The 21,389-nt window shown below is 52.7% G+C and overlaps 1 protein-coding gene across 13 annotated transcripts; it reads right to left on the bottom strand.

Moving 5' to 3' along the window:
• Window positions 1–6,940: 6,940 nt before the first annotated feature.
• On the bottom strand, window positions 6,941–20,842 carry TSKS (testis specific serine kinase substrate). Of its 13 annotated transcripts, none has more exons than XM_042969786.1 (11): window positions 20,599–20,842; window positions 20,012–20,237; window positions 12,071–12,166; window positions 11,784–11,867; window positions 11,406–11,516; window positions 10,578–10,840; window positions 9,889–10,083; window positions 9,285–9,458; window positions 8,450–8,585; window positions 7,255–7,422; window positions 6,941–7,174 (listed from the first exon to the last, which is right to left on the bottom strand). In XM_042969786.1, the coding sequence occupies exons 1-11, from the start codon at window positions 20,766–20,768 to the stop codon at window positions 6,965–6,967; spliced, it is 1,833 nt and encodes a 610-aa protein (XP_042825720.1). In that variant the 5' UTR covers window positions 20,769–20,842; the 3' UTR covers window positions 6,941–6,964. The 13 variants fall into 13 exon arrangements, with proteins under 13 accessions (XP_042825720.1, XP_042825723.1, XP_042825719.1 ...); XM_042969789.1 differs by having other exon boundaries at window positions 11,406–11,474; XM_042969785.1 differs by having other exon boundaries at window positions 6,941–7,121; window positions 7,223–7,422; window positions 10,578–10,864; window positions 20,599–20,841.
• Between the last annotated feature and the right edge of the window lie 547 nt (window positions 20,843–21,389).

The following is a 21,389-nucleotide window of genomic DNA, read 5'->3' as shown; positions in this document are numbered from 1 at the left end:
ACCTAGTCCGTTGAACTTAAAGCCTCACCAAGTCTCTAATATAAAGCTTTGGGCATTGAATGGGAAGGTGGGGTGGGATCCTGAGACTTACTTACAGTGGGGACATCTAATTGGATACAGATAAATCCGAGAATCTTGAACTTTCTCTGTCCTACTTTTCCACATAGGCTACCAACTCATTTCTTCACTCTCCTTTGCAGCAAAAGTCATCGAAAGAGTGACTTAGGGCACCTGGGGGCGCGGTCGGTTGAGCGTCCCACTCTTGATCTGAGGTCAGGTCCTGATCTCAGGGTTGTGAATTCAAGGTCCATGTTGGGCTCTGCTCTGGACGTTAAGCCTACCGTAAGGAAAAAAAAAAAAAAAAAAGAGGGGCTCCTGGGTGGCTCAGTCAATTGAGCATCCGACTCTTAATTTTAGCTCAGGTCATGATCCCTTGGTCATGGGATCAAGCCCCACGTCGGACTCTGCTGACAGCTCAGAGCCTGGAACCTGCTCCTGACTGTGTCTCCCTCTCTCTCTGCCCCTCCCCTGCTCATGCTCTGTCTCTCTCTGTCTCAAAAATAAATAAACATTAAAAAAATTTCATTTAAAAAAGATTCCTTTTCTTTCTTCCTTTGCCCACCTCCCTGCCTTGTGCTCCCTTTCTCCCTAACATAAAAAATAAAAATAAAAAAAGAGAGTGATCTATACCTATCTTCTCTAAATCTTTGCCTCCCATCCTCTCTCAAACATGGATTTCCCTGGGGCACCTGGCAGGCTCAGTCAGTGGAGCTTGCAAATCTGGATCTCAAGGTTGTGACTTTGAGTCCTACCTGGGGTATAGAGGTTACATAAAAATAACTTTAAAAATCTTTATTTAAAAAAAAAAAAAACCCACCACATTTCCTCAGGGCACCTAACTGGCTCAGTTGGTAGAGCATGAGGCTCTTGATCTCGGGATTATGAGTTCAAGCCCCGTGTTGAGTGTAGAGATTACTTAAAGATAAAATCTTCTTAAATTAAAATCATGGGGCGCCTGGGTGGCTCGGTCGGTTAAGTGTCCAACTCTTGTTTTCGGCTCAGGTCATGATCTCATGATCTCATGGTTCAGGAGTTCGAGACCCACATAGGACTTTGTGCTGACAGCATGAAGCCTGCTTGGGATTCTCTCTCTCCCTCTCTCTCTCTCTCCCCTTTCCCCATTCAGTCTCTCTGTCTCTCTCTCAAAAGTAAATAAACTTAAAATAAAAAAATAAAACATTAAAATCTTTTCTTAAAAATTTTTTAAGTGTTTTTATTTTATTTTTGAGAGAGAGAGAGAGAGAGAGCACAGCAGGAGAGGGGCACAGAGAGAGGGAGACACAGAATCCGAAGCAGGCCCCAGGCTCTGAGCCGTCGGCACAGAGCCTGATGCGAGGCTCGAGCTCATGAACCGTGAGATCATGACCTGAGCTGAAGTTGGATGTTTTAACCAATTGAGCCACCCAAGTGCCCCATAATTTTATTGATTTAATGCTTTTTAAAATTTATTTTGGAGAGGGGTGCCTGGGTGGCTCAGTTGGTTAAGCGTCCGACTTCAGCTCAGGTCACGATCTCGCGGTCCGTGAGTTTGAGCCCCGCGTCGGGCTCTGGGCTGACGGCTCAGAGCCTGGAGCCTGCTTCCAGTTCTCTGTCTCCCTCTCTCTCTGCCCCTTCTCCGTTCATGCTCTGTCTCTCTCTCTCTCTCTCTGTCTCAAAAATAAATAAAAATTAAAAAAAATTAAAAAAAAATTATTTTGGAGAGAGGATGAGTGGGGGAGGGGCAGCGAGAAAAGAGGACAGAGGATCCGAAGAAGACTCTGCACGACAGCAGTGAACCTGATGCTGGGCTTGAACTCACAGACCGTGAGATCTTCAGCTACTACCTCTGTGTCCACGGTTTCCAGGTTTCTGTAACCAGACCCTACGTCTCTCCTTAACTCAAGTCTCAATTGCCCCACTCGGTATCTCCTTCTGGATGTCTAATAAGCATTTTATTTATTTATTTATTTTTAAATTTTTTTTATTTAAAAAAAAAAATTTTAACATTTATTTATTTTTGAGACAAAGAGAGACAGAGCATGAACGGGGGAGGGTCAGAGAGAGGGAGACACAGAATCCGAAACAGGCTCCAGGCTCTGAGCTGTCAGCACAGAGCCTGACGTGGGACTCGAACTCACGGACCATGAGATCATGACCTGAGCCGAAGTCGGCCGCTCAACCGACTGAGCCACCCAGGCGCCCCTCTAATAAGCATTTTAAACAACATTCACGCACCAGTTCTGAGCTTGTTTGACACCTGATCTGTTTCTTTGCCGTTTTCATCATCTGTCCTGTAGCACAGGGGGTGACCCTGTAGGCTCTGTTCCCCGGCCCTCTGTGCCAAGCAGCTTTCCGCTGGCTTCAACCAATGGGAGGCCCAGGCCGGAGACAGACTGACATGATAGACACAGTCTCTGCTTCTCTGGAGGCGGCCAAAGCTCAGACTAGACCTGCTTCCACCAGGTGACCTCAGTCCCTGGACATCACCACCTCCTCTGTTTGTCCTTCCAGCCTAGGGGTGGTTGTGGCCTCGTGCTGATGCTAATCTGTGGTTTCATCCTCTTTTGGCCCCTTACGTCCTCGTCACCTATGCAACCAACCCCTACATCAAATGTTCAAAGTAGTTGCTGTGTTCTTGGGGTCAAGAGTGGCTTCAGGAAACAGAGCCCCAAACAGGGATTCTGGGATCGGGTTGCTCACCTGTTTGAGCTTTCATGAAATCATGAAATGACATCTTTGCAGGTAGGAAAGCAGATTACAGCTATCCCGGAACACATGGTCTCTAGGAGGAATGTAGGAGGGGCTTGGGGGCAGACAGATATGTTTCAATAGGAACGGCTCTTTCACTCGGTAACTGTGTATCCTTGTGTAAATAACTCATCCTCTGTGGCCTTCTGTCTTCCTTTGTATCTTAGTTCTGGTGGAGAAAACAAAATACCATAGATCAGATAGCTTAGACAACAGACATCTATATCGCAAAGTTCTGGAGTCTGAGAAGTCCAAGATCAAAGCCGAAGATTTGGTGTCTGCCTCCTGGTTTGCAAATGGTGGCCTTCTTTCTGTGTCCTCACGTGGTGAGAGGGGCGAGAAAGAGAGAGAGAGAGAGCAGGAGAGGGAAGATGGGGGAGGGGAGGGAAAGGAAGGAATAGAAGGGAAGGGAGAGCAAGGGAGGGGATTGGGTCTCCTCTTAAAGGGCACTAATCCTGGGGTGCTGGCTGGCTCAGCTGGCAGAGCCTGCAACTTTTGACCTCAGGATCAAGTCCCACGTTGGGTGTAGAGATTGCTTAAAAGTAGAAGCTGGCGGCTCAGTCAGTGAAGTGCCTGACTCTTGATTTCCGCTCAGGTCCTGATCTCACGATCCGTGAGATCGAGCCCCACATTGGGCTCAGTGCTGACATCACGGAGCCTGCATGGGATTCTCTCTCTCTCCCCCTCTTTCTCTGCCTCTCCCCCACTCGTGCTGTCTCTATCCCTCTCAAAATAAATAAAACTTAAAGTAGAATCATAAATACATAAATAAATAAGTAAATAAAATACAAAAATAAATAAGTAAATAAGTAAGTAAATAAATAAACGAATCCCATCATGGGGTTCATACTTATGGCCTCATCTCGACCTCCTAGCGGCCCCCACTCCAAATGTAATCACATTGGGCATTAGGACTTCCACATATGGATTCTGGTGGAAATAAACATATAGTCTATAGCACTCTGTAAAATGAGAATAATTATTCATTCTCTGAGGGGTCATTTATGTATTTACCGATTTATATTTTTATTTTGAGAGAGAGCACACACACGTGATCAGGGAAGGAGAGACAGAGAGAATCCCAAGCAGGCTCCACACTAAGCTCAACCGACTGAGCCACCCAGGCACCCCTCTCTGAGGGTTTTTAGATCCCCAAGTTCCCATCATGTTGTGGGTCCAACATTTTATTTTGAGAGAGAGAGACAGTATGAACAGGGGAGGGGCAGAGAGAGGGAGAGAGAGAATCCTAAGCCAACGTAGGTCTCGAACTCATGAACTGTGAGATCATGACCTGAACCAAAATCAAGAGTTGGACGCTCAACCAACTGGGCCACCCAGGCGCCCCAAAAGAAGCCACTTTTAAAAATCTCACATCTACTAGCTTTTATCTATAAATCAATTGGGGAGAAGTAAATAGTATCTTAAAATTTTCATCTTCATTTTTTAACCTTTTATCACTGGCATGCAGAAATAAATGTATTTTCTTGTGTTCACCTTTCGTTTAAGCTTCCTCGTTAAACATACTGATTTTAAGATTTTTTTTCTTATTTTTTAAAGATTTTTTTAAATGATTTTTTAAAGTTTTTTCATTTATTATTTCAGAGAGAGACGGAGTGAGGGTGAGCATGAGCAGGGGAGGGGCAGAGAGAAGGAGACACAGAATCCGAAGCAGGCTCCAGGCTCCGAGCTGTCAGCACAGAGCCCGACGCGGGGCTCGAACTCTCGAAGGGTGAAATCGTGACCTGAGCCAAAGTTGGAGGCTCAACCGACTGAGCCAGCCAGACTCTCCAAGATTTTTTCAGTAATCTCTAGACCCAATGTGGGGCTCAAACTCATCGCTCTGAGATCAACAGTCACATGCTCCTCTGACTGATCCAACCAGGCACCCCTGAACTGACCTTAACTCTGCGTTTTTTTTTTGTTTTTCTTTCTTTCTTTTTCTTTTCTTTTTTTAAGTAGGCTCCACGCCCAGTGTGGTGCTTGAACTCATGACCCTTAGGTCAAGGATGCTCACGGCGCCTGGGTGGCTTAATCGGTTGAGTGTGACTTCGGCTCAGATCATGATGTCGCCATTCACGAGTTTGAGCCCATGTCCCGCATCGGGCTCTGTGCTGACAGATCAGAGCCTGCATCCGGCTTTTAGATTCTTTGTATCCCTCTCACTTTGCCCCAACCCTACTTGTGCCCTGTCTCAAAAATATTTAAAAAATAAAAAAAAGAGTGGATGCTCTGCCAACCGTGTCAGCCATGCATCCCAAAACTAATTTTTAATAATTTATAGATAGATTCCTTTGGGTTCTCTGTGATTCTCTATGTGTGCAATTATATAGCATCTAGAAATAATGATAGTTTCCTTTCTTCTCTATCTTTGTACTTCTTTCCTTACGTTATTGCAGTGTTAGAAGAATAGGAGATGAATGTTGGGTGTGCAGAAAGGGTAGTGATTGGGAGGGGACATGATGGGGGCTTCAGTGGGTGCTAGCCAGGTTCAGCTTATCTTGGTTGTGATTGGAAACACAGGTCCATTTTATGATAATTTGTCATACGCTTTTAATTTGCGAACTTTCCTGTTTATATTATCCTTCAATTAAAGGTTTAAAAATGGGATTACTATGGTGGTTTAAAATATGTCCACAAATTGACATGGTCTCCAGAATACATCTACAGGAGCGCCTGGCGGGTTCCGTCAGGGGAGCGTGTGACTCTTGATCTCAGGGTTGTGAGCTTGAGCCCCCTGTTGCGCGTAGAAATTACTTAAAAAAAAAAAAAGTGAAATATTTTTAAAATCGTTAATGTTTATAATTTATTATTGAGAGAGAGAAACAGGAAGAGACAGAAAGAGAGAGAGAGACAGAGTGCAAGCAGGGGAGGGTAAGAGAGGGAGACACAGAATCTGAAGTAGGCTCCAGGCTCTGAGCTGTCAGCACAGAGCCTGATGCGGGGCTCGAACTCACAAACTGTGAGATCATGACCTGAGTCAAAGTTGGCCACTTAACCGACTGAGCTACCCAGGTGCCCTGAAATCTTTTTTTTTTTAGTGTTTATTTTTGAGAGACAGAGACAGAGCATGAGTGGGAGAGGGGCAGAGAGAGAGACGCACACAGAACCCGAAACAGGCTCCAAGCTCTGAGCCATCAGCACAGAGCCCGACGTGGAGCTTGAACCCGCAAACCGTGAGATCATGACCTGAGCCGAAGTTGGATGCTTAACTGATTGAGCCACCCAGACGCCCCTAAAATGAAATCTTTAAAAAAATATGTCTGCAAATCCTTTGACATGATCCTTGAGTATGATCTGGACTCGGTGACTCAACTCTAATGAATATAAAAAGGGAAAATGACAGTTTGCAACTTCAGAGACGAGGTCATCAAAGGCCCTGTAGCTTCCTGCTTGTTCTTAGACTGCTTGCTCTAGGGACAGGTAGCCGTCGTGAGAAACTGAGCCCCCCCCCCCCCCCCCCCCCCCCCCGCTGACAGACAACAAGGAACCGAGGCCTCCAAACGAGGCCACCTCATGGGGACCCTGAACCACAACCATCCAGCTATGCCACTCCTAGGTTCCTGACCCTCAGAAATTGTGTGAGACAATACGTTTATTCTTTTTTTTTTTTTTGCAGAAGACTTTATTTTTTTTTTATTTTATTTATTTATTTATTTTTTAATATATGAAATTTATTGTCAAATTGGTTTCCATACAACACCCAGTGCTCATCCCAAAAGGTGCCCTCCTCAATACCCATCACCCACCCTCCCCTCCCTCCCACCAATAGGTTTATTCTTTTAAGCAGCTACGTTTGGGGAGGGGTAATTTTTTTACACAGTGGTAGACGATATAATGGTCTAGTTAAAAAAAAAAAAATCACTGTAGGGGCTCCTGGCTGGCTGAGTCAGTACAGCATGTGACTCTTGATCTTATATGTTATATACATATATCCTATAATTTTTTAAAAACCACTCTAAAAAGGTTTGGATCGACGGTCCCACACTGTACCACAGGTCCTTATTTCTACCCCCTATTTCCTTTCCAAAGAACTGTGCCATCATCATCAGCTCTCTGGAAACCCCATTGGCTGAGGATCGAGTCACGGGGAGAGGCTCGTGCGCGGTGTGTGTGGGATTTACCAGCCCTCCTGTGGTGCCAAAAAGGAGAGAGATTTCATGCCAGCATGAGAGGCCATTTATTGTTCAGGGGCTGGGCCCCCACGTTTTGGGGGAGCTCCCCCACCGCTTCCTCCCCCCGTCGTCCCTGTGGACCCCTCAAGTGGCAGGTTGCTGAGTTGATCGTGGAGGGAGCACATCTTCAGGTGTACATAGTCCAGAGTGGCCACCTTCTCCCTGTAATAACAGAGAGTGGGGGGCTGGTGCTGATGAGGCCAGATGCCAGGGGGCTAGAGTGGAAGAAGAGGGTGACTCAGGCCCTTTCCCCAAGACCTCACCCTCCTCCCACGCCCTCAGCCTCCTTCCTCACTCCGGCTTCATCTTGTCGGTCAGCAGCAGGTTCTTGGCCCGCAAGGCTTCGTCTTGGGCCAGCCGAAGGGTGGAGCTTAGGGCCTCTGCCCTGACGTGTTTGGCCAAGGCCTGGCGCTCCAGCTCCTGGGGAGAGGAGTGTAGGCGCGGCTGGGCTTGCCAGACTGGGCTGGGGGTGGAGGGGGAGCTGGATCGCGGCGGGCAAGGGTCATGGGGCCCATGGGGTCCACGTTCCTCCCCCCGGGTTTCCCATCATGCCTCGGACCTGAGGCTGACCCCGGCATCCCACAGTGGGCTTTCCATGTCCCATCATGTGCTGAACCTGTGGCTGTCCGTCTGTCCCCTAACGTACTGCCCTTCTGGGTCCCAGCAAGCACGCAACCAGCATCTAACATGTTGTCACCTAGTACCCATGAACCATCGTGCATTTGATATGTGTCCAGGTCCCAGGATCCCATCATTGGTGAACTACATCCCCTAATTCGTAAGACCCCGCATCTCTATTAGACCAGCATCTCAGTTAAAATAATAATCCTCAGTCCTCTGGTTCCCTACATTCCACAACGTCCCAGGCCCCGTGTCCTCTCATGTATTAGTCCTATAGTCCTGCCACATCAGTGTCGTCTCACCCACTGCAACTTGTGTCCCATCATACATTAGGCCAGTATCCCATAATACATTAGGTATGTATGTTTCAGGATGTACACAGGCCTCAAGTTCCATCAGCTAATAGGCTGGGGCCGGTGGTGCAATACCGCGTGACGAGCTGTAGTTCCATTTCCCATAATGCACTAGCTTACTGTGACTTGTATTCACTGGGTCCCCTGACCTCAATGATCCCATATTGCGTCTCTTAAGGTCTACAGAAAATCAGGCTTGTATTCCATGAAGCCGTAGACGAGTGTCTGTCTCCTGTGTCCCCCCGTGCATCAGATCCAATGAGTCATCCACTGCCTCGGGCCCAAGTCCATCAGCCCGCGTCCCATAATGACTGACCTGTGACTTACCACCCACCAGACTGCTTGCCTCTCCTCCCCACCCCGATGCATCAGATCCACGTGTTCCCCCAACACCTGCCACGAATGGTGTTTAGTGCTTCCCATCCTGCCACACATCAACAGTATCCTTGTGTCCGGGGCTCCCCTCCCGCCCCCCTGACCGAAAAGTGGGGCATGATGGCCTGTGGTCCCTGGTACCAGAATCTTCTTGTGTAGCCTCTGGCAGCTGGGGCAGGCGGGAGCCAGGCCCCTCTGCTTCACCTCGTCCACGAGGGGGGTCAGTGCTCGCTCCAGTAGCTGCTGCAGGGACTCTGTGGACAGCTGCTGCCCCTGGCTGAGGGAGGGGCAGTCACCGGGTGTAAGAAGCCTAATACCAACTCCATTCCCAGATGCCCCGTAGCCACCTGCCCGGCCCCCACTCAGATGGCGCTTCCGCTATGCACCCCCGCACCCTTCCCACCGTGCACTGGGGCCAACCTACAGTGCATCAGGTATCTTTTGATTTCCACAGTGTGGGTAATTCCCACAGTGCCCTGGGGGGTGCCCACTCCCAAAGGGTAGCAGACGGCCCTTAGTTCATGAAAAAAAACCACATTTCCCATCATACACTAGTTAAACTTGAACCCGAATTGGGAGTCCCCCACTTCCTATTGCGGACCAACCCTGGTGTCCCTCCGTTCTCCAATGCATCAAGGTCTCAACCTTTCTCACGACGCAGAGAAACCTGGCCTCCCACCAAGTACCACATCCCAGCCTCCTCACAATGCACTGGAAATCCAGGATGCTCAAAATGTATCATATCTTGTGTTCCACGAGACACTGACTTCATCTTGTGGGAAGGGGAGAAATCTGGCTCCCATCACGCACAAGGACTAGCCTGTCCTAAAACGCATGGGGATACTCTCCCACCGTGAACTCCTCCCTATCCACTCCACCCCCTGCCAGAGTCTTGGCCAGTGCCCCATCTCCTTCAATGGTCTGTCCTCAACGTGACCCAGAATGCACCAGGCCCCGCCAGGCCCCATCCCCTTACCTGGCACAGCGGGCACAGGAGCCTTGGGGCGGCCGATCCAGGGTCATGGAGAGGTCAGACCCTCTTCGAGAGCTCCGAAATTGCCGCCCCAGCTCCTCCAGAATAGGTTTCATTGGGCCCAGCCCCTCCAGTTCGCTCCTCAGGGAAGCCACAGACACTGCAGATCGCTCCACCCTGAGGTGAGGGTAACCAGTGCTGCGAGGTAGCCTCTCCAACGGTTAAGTCCCCTTCGCACTTCACCCATCAGCGCAGCCCCTCCGTTTGCATCTAGTCTGCGATACTCCGGCCCTGCCCCGCCCCTCTGCGCTCTGATTGGCCTTTCCTTTGTGTCTTAAGTTCCGAAATGCCCCTCCCTGTTCTCCAATTGGCTTTCCCTGTTCCTACTTGGCTCCTCCCCTTATCCTTTTAAGGCATGGACCACAACGCTTCTCTAATTGGCGCCGCCCCTCAATCCTTATCTGTAGCAAGCCACCCCCTCTTTCTAATTAGAGCTTCCACGTGCCAGGCTAGGGGCTCGACCTCTAGGCCCCAGCTGATGGGTCCATCCCTGACCTTCAAGGCCCCGCCCCCTATTCCCCGGCCGCGCGCTCGCCCGGGTTCTTACAAGGTGCACAGCTCATCCGCCCGGCCCCGCAGCTCCTGTAGGCCCCGCGCGGTCTGCGCCTGCTCACGCTGCGCCCGCTCCCACTGGCCCAGGAAGCCGTCGAGCCTGCCGCCCAGGCCCCCGAGCAGCCGCAGGGCCTCCTGTATCGCCCCCTCCTCCTGATGCCACCGGGCAGTCAGCGAGGACACCTCCCTCCTGGAGAGGCGGAGGTAAGGAACCGGTCAGGGCTGAGGTTCGGACAGGTCTCCAACGCCCCCTCCCTGCCCATGGCTGTGGACCCACCCAGCTCCCAAATTCTCCTGTCCTGCCCATTTCTTGCAATCCTCTCACGTCCCTGTCCCCTTGTCGGGGGTCCTGGCCCTTCCCTTGTACGCCCCCCCCCCAGCCCCATGCCAGCTCCTCCAGACGCTGCGACCCTGAAGTTGGAGCCCCCCGAGGGCCTGTCCCCTACCCAAACCCGCCCAGCCTAGTTTCACCAGACGCGGACCTCCCTTCCGCCAACCCTATACTCAAAACTCAGCTCTTCGAAGTCCGGCCTTTCCAGCTCACCATCCCCAACACCCTCCCTCCTGGGCTCCTGGAGCTCCATCGCATAGGCCCTCGTCCCGCTCTGATCTTCGAGGCTCCACCCTCGGGCCCCCCCAAGTCAGGTCCTCGAGGTTTCACACCCTCGCACCCTTCCCACTTGCCTCAGCTCCTCAAGGCCGGCGGAGACCTTCTGCAACTCCTGCTCGCTCACGACGGGGCCCTCCCCCGCCCGCGGCCCCATTCCCCAACCGCCTGAGGCCATGCTGCGCGGTCGCGGGGGTTCGTTGGGGCTCCCCGGAGGGCCAGAGGAGCCAGGGGGCTGGGCGGGGGGGCCCAGGCCCTGCCGAGAGAGGCCAGCCTCCGGCTTCTGCTGCAGCTCCTGCAGCTCGGCCTCCGGCCTCCGCGGTGTCTCGTTCTGCAGCTGCTGCTGGAGGTAACGCAGCTTCTCCTGGGCGGGGAAGGAAGGCGGGGCGACCCCGTCCGGCCGCTCGCCTCCCACGACCCCCTCCACCCGCCAGTCTGCCCAATGACTCCCCGAGATTGGAAAGTAAGTGGATGGGGAAGAGAAGAGTGGGAAGCCCCGTTTCGAGTCTAGGTGGACTCTCCGTTGCTGTTGCCGGGGGAGGACTGGCCCGTCTGAAATCCCACTCGCTTTGACCTCCGAATGCTTGCCTCCACGTCCCCCTCCAGCCCTCCACCCCCGCTCCGGTTCTCCGTGGGGCCAAATTCCAGCCCCTCCTGTCAGAACAAGTGAAGCTTTTCCAACATGGTGCTGGGAAATGAGTGAGAAATGGGGGCCGGACAGGCGTTCCTGCTCAGAGTCGGACACGAGTCCCTCTCCAAGACCCGAACGCGAGTACGCATGGAGGAGCTTGAACGTGAACGTTGAAGGGGCGGGCGTGGCTGGGCAGGAAGCCCCACCTGAAGTCTACTTCAAGTACCTCGTGCGTCTGACCGTCTTCCTCAACCCCCACCCCCGCCCCCCTCACCTCCAGCAGGGCAGAGTTCCGCTTCAGGACGTTGGTTTTTATTTCAGCGTCTTCCACCGACTGGGTCACCTTCAGGCAGTTCTCCTGGGTCAGAACACCAGGGCAGGGGCCCTGCCTTCCCATTCCAGTTCCCGCCTCCCAACTCTTACCCTCGCTAGTTCCATAGAGGCTCCCACCCCTCCTCTGAAACACACCTGCTTCCTCCGGTCTGCCTGGTTCCCTGGGCTTCAGGGATGGCCTCCTCCGTAGACCCCCCGCTCCAAGGGCTAGTTTTCTCCACCCATCTCCTGTCCGTGACTCCATTCCCCCTCACGTTTCCACCTTCTTCCTACTTCCGCTCCCTTCTCCCCACCCTTCTCTTGCTCAGCTGCGGCTCACCTTGAGTTGACTGCAGTAGCCTTCTAGTTCCTCCGCCTCTTGCCGCCTTCTCTCTAGATTCTCGCTCAGCACAGAACACTCACTCTGGAGCCCGGAAGGGAAGAGAGGTTAGCCAGGGCCACGAGGATACCCCATGGGGAGGAGAGGCTGGGTCTGGGAAGGACCCTTTCCCTTCCCAGCCTCAACCTTCCCAAGCAGGGCTGTGGGGGCACTGAGTTGGAGGAGAGCTCTAGGAGAGGAACTCGGCCGTGGAGGAAGAGGAGGTATTGGGGGGGGGGTCCCCACACCTGCAGCGTCTGCACGTGCTGGTTAACCCTGGTGGTCTTTTCCTTCAAGCTGGTGATGGAGTCTTTGGCACGGACCAATCCACTGTTGACCCCACTCTGGGGAAGAATGGGAGAAGGCAGGTCAGTGGGTGTGTGGGAGCGAACCCCAACCCCAAGAAAAAGGTCTAGAACAGAGAGGTGGCTGGGTTTGCACCTCAATTTTGCCCTGCAATGGCTGTGTGACCTTGGGCCGGGGCTGTACCTCTTTGATTCTTGGTACTCCTGTTCCATGAAACCAGAGGGTGGGCTCATTTTCTGCTTGGTGAATGGGAAGGAAAAGAAGTGGGATCCGGAAGGGGGGGGGGGGGGTCAGGGGAGAACTCAGATCCATGGGAGATGGATGGTCTCAATTGAACCTTGAGAGAAATGCCCTTGGGGTCCACAGACATAAATAAGATGAACTATTAAAACACATGCTGTATTTTTCTCTCCAGGCACTGGAAAAAAATTTTAAGATAATCCACTTTCCAGATATAAGTGCTCACTAAGCACCATGCCCCCCCCCCCCCCACACACACATTTCCTTTTCAGTCCTCTAAGCCACACCTTTTGAGGCTTTTTGGCCCAATCTGCAAGTGAGGAAAATGAGGCTTAGAGATACAATCCCCCCTTGAATTCCCAGCTACACAGCGCGTGAGATGGCCTTGTCAGATTTTAAACCCAGAGCCTTTGTTTTAAACCATGACACCACATAGCCTCTGATCATCGCCACCTTATATCACCAGAAAATGCTTTAGGACTCATGCGAAGCAAACTGTGGCCCAAGAGGGACGCAGGTGGCAGGATCCACTGTCTGCTCTTCCACATTTTTAGACGACTTAGCCCGGCGCACGACTGTCCAGGCAAAGACTACATTTCCCAGGCTCCCTTGCAGGTAGGTGTGGCCACACCACAAAGTTTCAGCCAATGGGATGTGAGTAGCAATAAGGTAAGCATTTTCTAAGTCATGCCTTTCTTAAAGGAAGAGAGGGAAAACATCCCCCTTTCTCTCTTCTTGCTGGCTGGAGTTCAAAGTTGGTGGCTAAAGCCAGAGCAAACATCTTGACCACCAGTTGCAGGACACAACAAGATAGAGAAGGCTGAGTCCTCAGTACTGTGGAGCCGCTGTACTCAAATTCCAACCACTGACCATGACGGTGTCACATGATGTACATGTGAGAGAGAACATCTTCCATCGTGTTTAGCCTGTGCTATTTTGTGTCTTTTTGTTACTGGCAGCCACACTTGCAACTCTATAGCTGAACCTCCAGAACACGGAGCCTGTAACGCACTTCATTTGAAGAGCAAGCCAGCTACGCTTGTTGAGATTATTATGTGAGAGAGAAATAAAGTATCTTGCCTAAGCCAGTTACTTTGGTGTCCTTCACAGTTGCTGGACTAGTACGCAAAGAGAAAAGGGAGAACAAATTTCCTCTATCGTAAGAAAAGGACAACATCACGTTCCTTGCATGATTGCTCTGGAGAAGAGGTGTGATGAGAAATATCGTATTGGGGCACCTGGGTGACTCAGTCGGTTGTGTCTGACTCTTGATTTCGGCTCAGGTCATGGCCCCAGGGGTGTGATTTCGGCTCAGGTCATGGCCCCAGGAGCCTTTATCAGGCTCCACATTCAGCATGGAACCTCAGCATGGAACCTGCCTAAGATTCTCTCTCTTTCTCTCTCTCTCTCCCTCTGCCCCTCTCCCCTGATCTCTCTCTCTCTCTCTCTCTCTCTCTCTCTCTCAAAATAAAAAAATAAAAAAGAAATATTGTATTAAGGTGACATAAGCAAAATGATGGATCTCCAAAATTCCACCCCTCCATAAAAACAATGAAAAAAACTGCCCAAACCTGTAAGAGTCAAGTCCTTGAGAAGGTGTAACCATTATAAATATATATGCACCAAACAGAGCTTTAAAATGCATGAAAGAAGGGACGCCTGGGTGACTCAGTCGGTTAAGCGTCCGACTTCGGCTCAGGTCAGGGTCTCATGGTTCATGAGTTTGAGCCCTGCGTTGGGTTCTGTGCTTGACAGCCCAGAGCCTGGAGTCTGCCTCGGATTCTGTGTCTCCCTCTCTCTCTCTGCCCCTCCTCCGTTTGTACTCTCTCTCTCTCTCTCTCAATAAAACATTAAAAAGAGTTTCAACTGTGTGAAACAAAACCTGACAGAATTGAAGGGAGAAATTGACAATTCAACAACAATGGTTGGGGACTTCAGCCTCAGTATCACACTTTGAGTAACGGACAGCACAACCGGAGAGAAATCAACAAGGAGACAGAAGACCGGAAAACCACTATAAACCAGCCAGACCTAACAGACGTCTGACAGACAGCCCTCCACCCGGCAAGGGCAGAATACACATTCTTCTCAAGTGCCCATGAGACATTCTACCTCGGGTCCGGGATGGACCCTGTATTGAGTCAGAAAACAAGTCTCAATAAATGCAAAAGAAGCGAATCATACAAAGTATGCTTTCTGACCTCAGTGACCTCAGGAGAATGGAGAGTAGAAGTCGTTATCAGAGGGGCACTTGGCTGGTGCAGTCAGTGGAGTGTGTGAGTCTGGATCTCGGGGTTTTGAGTTTGAGCCCCGCGTGGGGTGTAGACGGGTGTAGAGGTTACTTTAAAGTCTGAAGAAGATGAAGAAGACAGAGACAGAGGAGCAAGAGGAGGGAGGAGGAGGAGGAGGAGGGAGGGTATGAAGAACTAGGACATCTGCATAGACCCATAAGAAGTAAAGAGATTGTGGCTCAGTCGGTTAAGCGTCCAGCTTCCCGCTCAGGTCATGATCTCCCAGTTCACGAGTTCAAGCCCCGCATTGGGCTGTGTCGCTGACAGCTCAGAACCTGGAGCCCGCTTCGGCTCTCTGCCCCTCCCCCACTTCTCTCTCTTTCCCTCCCCGCACTTGTGCTCGGTCTCTCAAAAATAAATAAATGTCAGAAAAACAATTTTTTTTAAATACAGTAAAACCTTGGTTTGCGAGCATAATTCGCGCAGGGAGACCTGCTTGTAATCCAAAGCGCCCGTATATCAAAGTGAATTTCAAGAACCGTTGGCTCAGTTGTGATCGCGTGCCATTCGATGGCACGCACTACTCGTATTGCAAGACAGCACATTTATCAAGTATGAAATGTATTAGAAACGTTCGCTCGTCTTGCGGATCACACCCAGAAGAAGCTACTCGCCATCCAAGGCTTTACTGTGTGCCCGTAAGTTCTTTGACACTTCTCTAAATGAGGAGACTTACCTGCCTCACTTGAGTGTCCGCTGGACCTAGTGACCCTCGTCGCTAGTAGAATAAGGCAGAAGTGATGGCGTGTGATTTAAGAGACCAGTTCACAAAAGGAACCTTGGCTTCCTGCTTGCCCTCGCTTGCTCTGGGGAGTCACTGCCGTGTCACAAGCAGCCCTTGTGGGGAGGCCCATGGGACAAGGAAAGGAGCCTCCAGCCAAGAGCCTTATGAATGTGGATGTGCAAACTCCAGTCCTGCTCAGTCCTTCGGATGGCTGCAGCCCCTACTGACATTTTGACTCCAACCTTATGAGAAACCCTGAGCCAGAACCACCCAGCTAAGCCACTCCAGGCTGGTTGTTCTAAGCTTGGGGATAATTTGTTTCACAGCAGTAGCTAACCAATACACAAAGTGATTTTTAAAAATTACTTATTTTGGGGGGCGCCTGGGGGGCTCAATTGGTCAAATGTCCGACTTTGGTGCCTGGGGGGCTCAATTGGTTAAACATCTGACTTTGTGGTGGTTCACGAGTTCGAGCCCTGCGTCGGGCTCTGTGCCGACAGCTCAGAGCCTGGGGCCTGCTCCGGATTCTGAGCCTCTCTCTCTCTCTCTCTGCCCCTCTCCACTCATACCCTCTCTCTGTCTCTCAAAAATAAATAAAACATTAAACAAATTTTTTTAATTGTTTATTTTTTAGAGAGAGCGAGCAGGGGAGGGGCAGAGGGAGGGGGGGACAGAAGATCTGAAGCGGGCTCTATGCTGACAGCGGAGAGCCCGATGCAGGGCTTGAACTCACAAACTGTGAGATCATGACCTGAGCCGAAGTTGGATGCTTAACCAAGTGAGCCACCCGGGCGCCCCTGATTATTTTTTTAATTTTTATTTATTTTGAGAGAGAGAGAGAGAGCGCTAGCTGGGGAGGGACAGACAGAGAGCACGAGAGAGAATCCCAAGCTGGCTGTGCACTGTCAGCACAGAGCCTGATGCGGGGCTCAATCTCACGACCTGCCATATCACAACCTGAGCCGAAATCGAGAGTTGGACGCTTAACCGACTGAACCACTCAGGTGCCCCCAAAGTGATTATTTTTTAAACCGAAGACCCAGAAGGTCTTGGGTTTCCTGTAGCTGTTCTGGAAAATAAGGAAAGTAGGTCCTGGGGTCTACTCCGTTCTCCCACTTAATAGTTGTACGACCTCGGGGAGGGGACTCTTACCCCACCTGTCACGTGGAGGTGAGGTTAATAGCTACCTTCCCAGGGCCGGTGGGAGGGGCGCAGGCTGGCCTGTGGTCAACACTTCTTTGAGAAGGGGCCATTTGTGTCCCTGGGGGTGAGTCTTAGCTTCACTGAGAGCAGATCTGGGGGTGGTGAAGACAGGGCCTGTCGCCCTTGGCTGAGACGCGAACGGCCTGATGGTGAGGGGAGAGCCAGAGATGGGGACAAATCCCTCCTTGGCCACCCATAGGCTGCACCTTGGCCATCAACCCCCCCCCCACTCTGAGCCTGCTTTTCTTCCTTTGCCATAAAACAGGAATGATGCTACCTTGCTCAGATGGCAATGAGGAAGGATGGCCAAGGTGGTAAGGTCAGTAAGGCGAGCTCAATGACTAGTGTCACCATCGTTGAAAATAATGACAACAGGGCGGGAAGTACCAGGAAGGGCTTAGCACCAAGACCTCACGTAACCCCCAGGAATTCTGCCCTGTCCATCTTTGCGTTGCTTCACCGACCTTCTCAGAAAGCAATACCACCATCTCTGTTCCTTTCCTGGCCTCGTAATGGTGTCCTCGCTTAAGACAGGAGCCCAAAGCTTCTGCTTCGTGTTCTCCTGCTGTTCTCTGTCGGGTCTGGGACTTGTCATCTCAGCCGGGGGCCCCAGGCACCCAGTTCTCTTCCTTCCTCTCTCTGGGTCTCTGTCTCCCTCTCTCCTGGTCCCTGCTCTCCCCCTGCCCCAAATATCTGTCCCCCAGTCTCTGTGGCCTCTGTCGCCCACCTCTGGATCTCTGTGCCCCCCCCCACCAAGTTTCCCTCCCCCCACTCTGGTCTCTGTCTCCTTCTCTCTGGGTTTCCGCCACCTCCCCTCTGCCCGTCTCTAGCTTTCTCTCCTGTCGTAGCTCAGGTGCTGAATGCCAGGATGGGCTCTTGCTGTCCCCGCCCTACCGCTCCCGCCTGTGCCCCTGGATGTTGGCTGTCATTACTGTTTCCATCTCACAGAGAAGGAACCTCAAACTCCTGGGAGGCTGATGCATCCGCGCAGCCCCACCGCAGCCCATGGCTGCTTCGGGCCTTGCTCTCAGCAGGGCTCTTTCCCGGCTGTCACAATCCCCCGGGGACGGGATGTGACTCAGAAACACTTCTGGTGGGAGGCAGGCCTCTGCAGATGCTCCGAGAGGGAGGACACTGCTCTGGCTGGGGGAGATGTCTCCGGGGCCACCCGTCCCACCAGGACTCTCTCTGCCCTGTTCCCTTCTTTCCATCTGACCCTTCCATCCCGGGCCCTCACCCAGCCTCCTGTCTGGCCTCCCTGCCTCCAGCCTCCGCCTTCCAGACATCCCCACACCAGGTGCGGAGGAGTCATCCAGGGAAAGAAGGGACCTTTGCATTCACACCACCTAATCCTGGCCCTGTCTCTTACAGGCTCTCCTACTTTGCTCAGGTCACTCCACCTCTCTGTTCCTCAGTTACTTGTGTTTCCATCTTTAAAAGAATTTTTTTTTAATTTTGTTTAATGTTTTCTTTATTCTTGAGAGAAAGAGAGACAGAGCATGAGCGAGGGAGGGACACAGCGAGAGAGGGACACAGAATCCGAAGCAGGCTCCAGGCTCCGAGCCGTCAGCACAGAGCCCGACGCGGGGCTCGAACCCGCGAACCGCAAGATCGTGACCTGAGCCGAAGTCGGACGCTCAACCGACTGAGCCCCCCGGGCGCCCCTCATCTTTAAACCGGTAATTATACCAGTTCCCTGACAGAACTTCTAAGAGAAGAAAACGAGATTCCCCACCACGGGGATGTGACACAGTGCCTGGCACATAGTAGGTGCTCAGTACATGGGAATGGATTCAGAACTCCTGAGCTGCTCCTCTCCCCTACCCAGGAACCTTCAATGGCTCCCCATTGCCCTCAGGAGCACGCCCACAGTTCTCAGCCTGCGTGGCCTCTGCCCTCTCCACTCCAGCCTCGTCCCTCTCACCCCCCACACTCCAGCCCCAGAGACCTAACCCCCTCTCCCTGTCCTTTTGCACCTGCTGTTCCAGTCAGCTAGAACACCATTCTCTGTCTTCTGCTTGGGGAACACCTTCCTTATCTTCAAGATCCAGCTTCTGTGTTGCCTTTTCTGGAAAGCCTCCCCTCACCATGGCCGACTGGGCCAAGGCCACCCTCTTCAGGGCTCCCACAGTGACCTCTACTGTCCCCATCGATGCAGGGCGCGCCCCCCCTCCCCCACCAACTCCTGAGACCGTCTCCACTACTTATAAGCGGCGTGGCCTATTTACCCTTTCTGAGGCCTCAATATCTTCCTCTGTGAAATGGGGATAAATAACAACAAGCAACACTGATTCTGAGCCCGCAGCCGTGCTGCACGTTTTACAGAACGGGCTCCACCTCTTTGTCATGACCACCTCGTGAAGCGGGCGTGGCTGCATCCAGAACGCTGTCTGGCTGTCCCTTTGCTGCTCCTACACCAGCGCCTGGCGCATCATAGGCGTTCAAGACCTATGTGTTGAAAGAGCAAACTCCTGCATTTCCAGTTTTACAGATGAGGAAACTGAGGCTCCCAGAACATAGAAGGCGCTTAGGAAATGCTAGTGAGTCTTGTGAGCAACATTGTGACCGTGGTTGTCATTCGTGTAATTCTCAGAGTCCGTATCAAGCCCAGTTCAGGGCCTGGCCCGGAGGAAGCCTGGCCGGGGTGGAGGGTGGCAGGGACGTTAAAGGATCAAACTGTAGGAGCGACTCGGTGGGCTCCGTTGGTTGAGGGTCCGACTCCTGACTTTGGCTCAGGTCATGATCTCGTGGTCCGTGAGTTCAAGCCCCGCATCAGGCTCCATGCTGACGATGCAGAACCTGCTTGGGATTCTCTCCCTCCCTTTCTCTGCCCTCCTCCTACTCTCTCTCTCTCTCTCTCTCAAAAGAAATAAAAAGAAAGAAAAAGAAAAGATCAAACTGTAGCACTCTATGCTCTAGTCAGGAATTCTCTAAATCCCCCCTAGATCTCGCTCACCTCTCGGTTTTGCCCCAGATTTAGGTGATCCCCTCCGAGAACTCCTACTCAACCATCAAAGCCCGCTTGCAACAGCCGCCTCCTCCAGGAAGCATTCTCTGATATTCCCAGCCTGGTTTGAGAGTTATCACCGCAGTCTGTCTCTGCCGGCTCCACCAGACCGGGGGGTCCCCGAGTTCAGAAACCTGGCCTAACTCCTACCTGGGACTCCAGCCTCACCCAGAACGTTTGGAAGCGAGTGAACGAACTAAGGAGACCAATTCCCTAGGCAACAGGCATCATTCACCCAGGATGGGGACTGATTCAGGGCTGGCTTCCTGGTTAGGGGAGGAGGAGGCGGTTCCTCTGGGCCTGGAGGACGACCAGCACTTTCTTCCTCCCAGTCAAGAAGAGCCCCCCGCCCCCCCTCCTCAGTATTTGTCTACCACCAGGGCGAAGACCCTAGCCTTCCCCAGCCAGGGCCCCTCACCAGTATTTCCGAGATGTCTGGGTCATCCGAAGCCCAGGGTAGGGTGGGGGAGGCAGGGGGCACCGGCAGTGCAAGAGGGCCACTGTCCTCTGTGGTTGAGTCTGTCCCTGAGGAGTCAGTGGGCTCCATTGCGGCCAGGTTGAGCAGTGACACATTGGTGCAGGCGGAGGACCTCTTGAGGTTCAGGCACCAGTGCATTGGCTTGTGGGACATCCGAGGCTCCACCCTGTGCAGGAGAAACGGGCAGGGGGCTCGAGATACAGCCCCAGTGGGTCCGGTGCCTCCTGCCTCCCTGTCTCCACACCGCCTGCCCTCTCTGACTGCAACCTTATCGTCCACTTTCTTCGTCCTCCTCCCTCTCTGCTGCCTGCTTTCTCCTCCCTCCTTCCACCCTCCCTCGCTCCATCCCCACGACCCTCTTCCTCTCTACCTCGCTCTGCTGCCACCACCGTCTGGCCTGGCCCTCGGTTGCCCCCTCCTCGTCTCCCCCTCCCCTTCCCCCAGCACCCACGGTGGCACTCGTGCTCTGTTGGAGGCAGTGCTGGGCGCTAGGACCGTCCCCGACAGGGTGCGTGCGACAAACCCACCCGTGGAACGACACGGCCTTCTTTTTCTTCGTGATCCCCTTGGCCGGGGTGCTCACCCCCCCAGGAGCCTCGGGGACCAGCTGGGAGTGGCTCTCGACCCCCGCTGGGGGGTCCCCGGCCTCATGGATCTCTTTGGATTGCCAGATTGTCTTGACCACCACGCTCGCCATGGCGTGGGGGGGGGGGCCCTGCCCCCGGGGACTCCTTCCTCTGAGACTCTCCACCTACTCTGACCGCTGACCCTCAAAGTCCCTGTCCTCCCAGTCCTGCCTCATAAAGGACCCAACCACTGGGCCCCAGTAAGGGGGGGGGGTGCATAGGGGTAGGAGAAGGCACTGGCCAGTGTGTTCCCCCAGGGGGTCTCCCTGAACACTTCTGGTTCTACCAAATATGTTCCTTCCATTAGAACCACGATGGATTTCTCCATTCTAGTCCAGAACTTACAATGGATGGGCCCACTGGTCCTCGGGAGAGGTTCAGCTTCCCTTCCCCTGAGACTGTGGGTTCATCCGGCCCCTGCCCGCCACCCTCCCCCCCACCCCCATGCACACTTGATTCTTCACGCAATACCCTGGATTCGTGGGGTACTCTGGGGTCTGGGTCCCTCTGCTTGTGTCCCGCTGCTGGGGGATCCAAGATTCTGGGGGGGGGGGCTGCGCGGGGCAGGCAGGGAACAGACAAAGAAACAAGAATATGGTTGGGGGACGCTGGGGGTAGAGGTGGAGCGTAGGAACAGGTCTGGAGGGTCGGAATGGCCAAGGGGAGGCCAGTGTGGCTGAAGCCTTTATGCT

Source organism: Panthera tigris, chromosome E2 (assembly GCF_018350195.1).
Source record: "Panthera tigris isolate Pti1 chromosome E2, P.tigris_Pti1_mat1.1, whole genome shotgun sequence".
Taxonomy (NCBI): Eukaryota; Metazoa; Chordata; class Mammalia; order Carnivora; family Felidae; genus Panthera; species Panthera tigris.
Note: the sequence above shows the minus strand (reverse complement) of the source record. Positions and strands in the feature narration are given on the sequence as shown.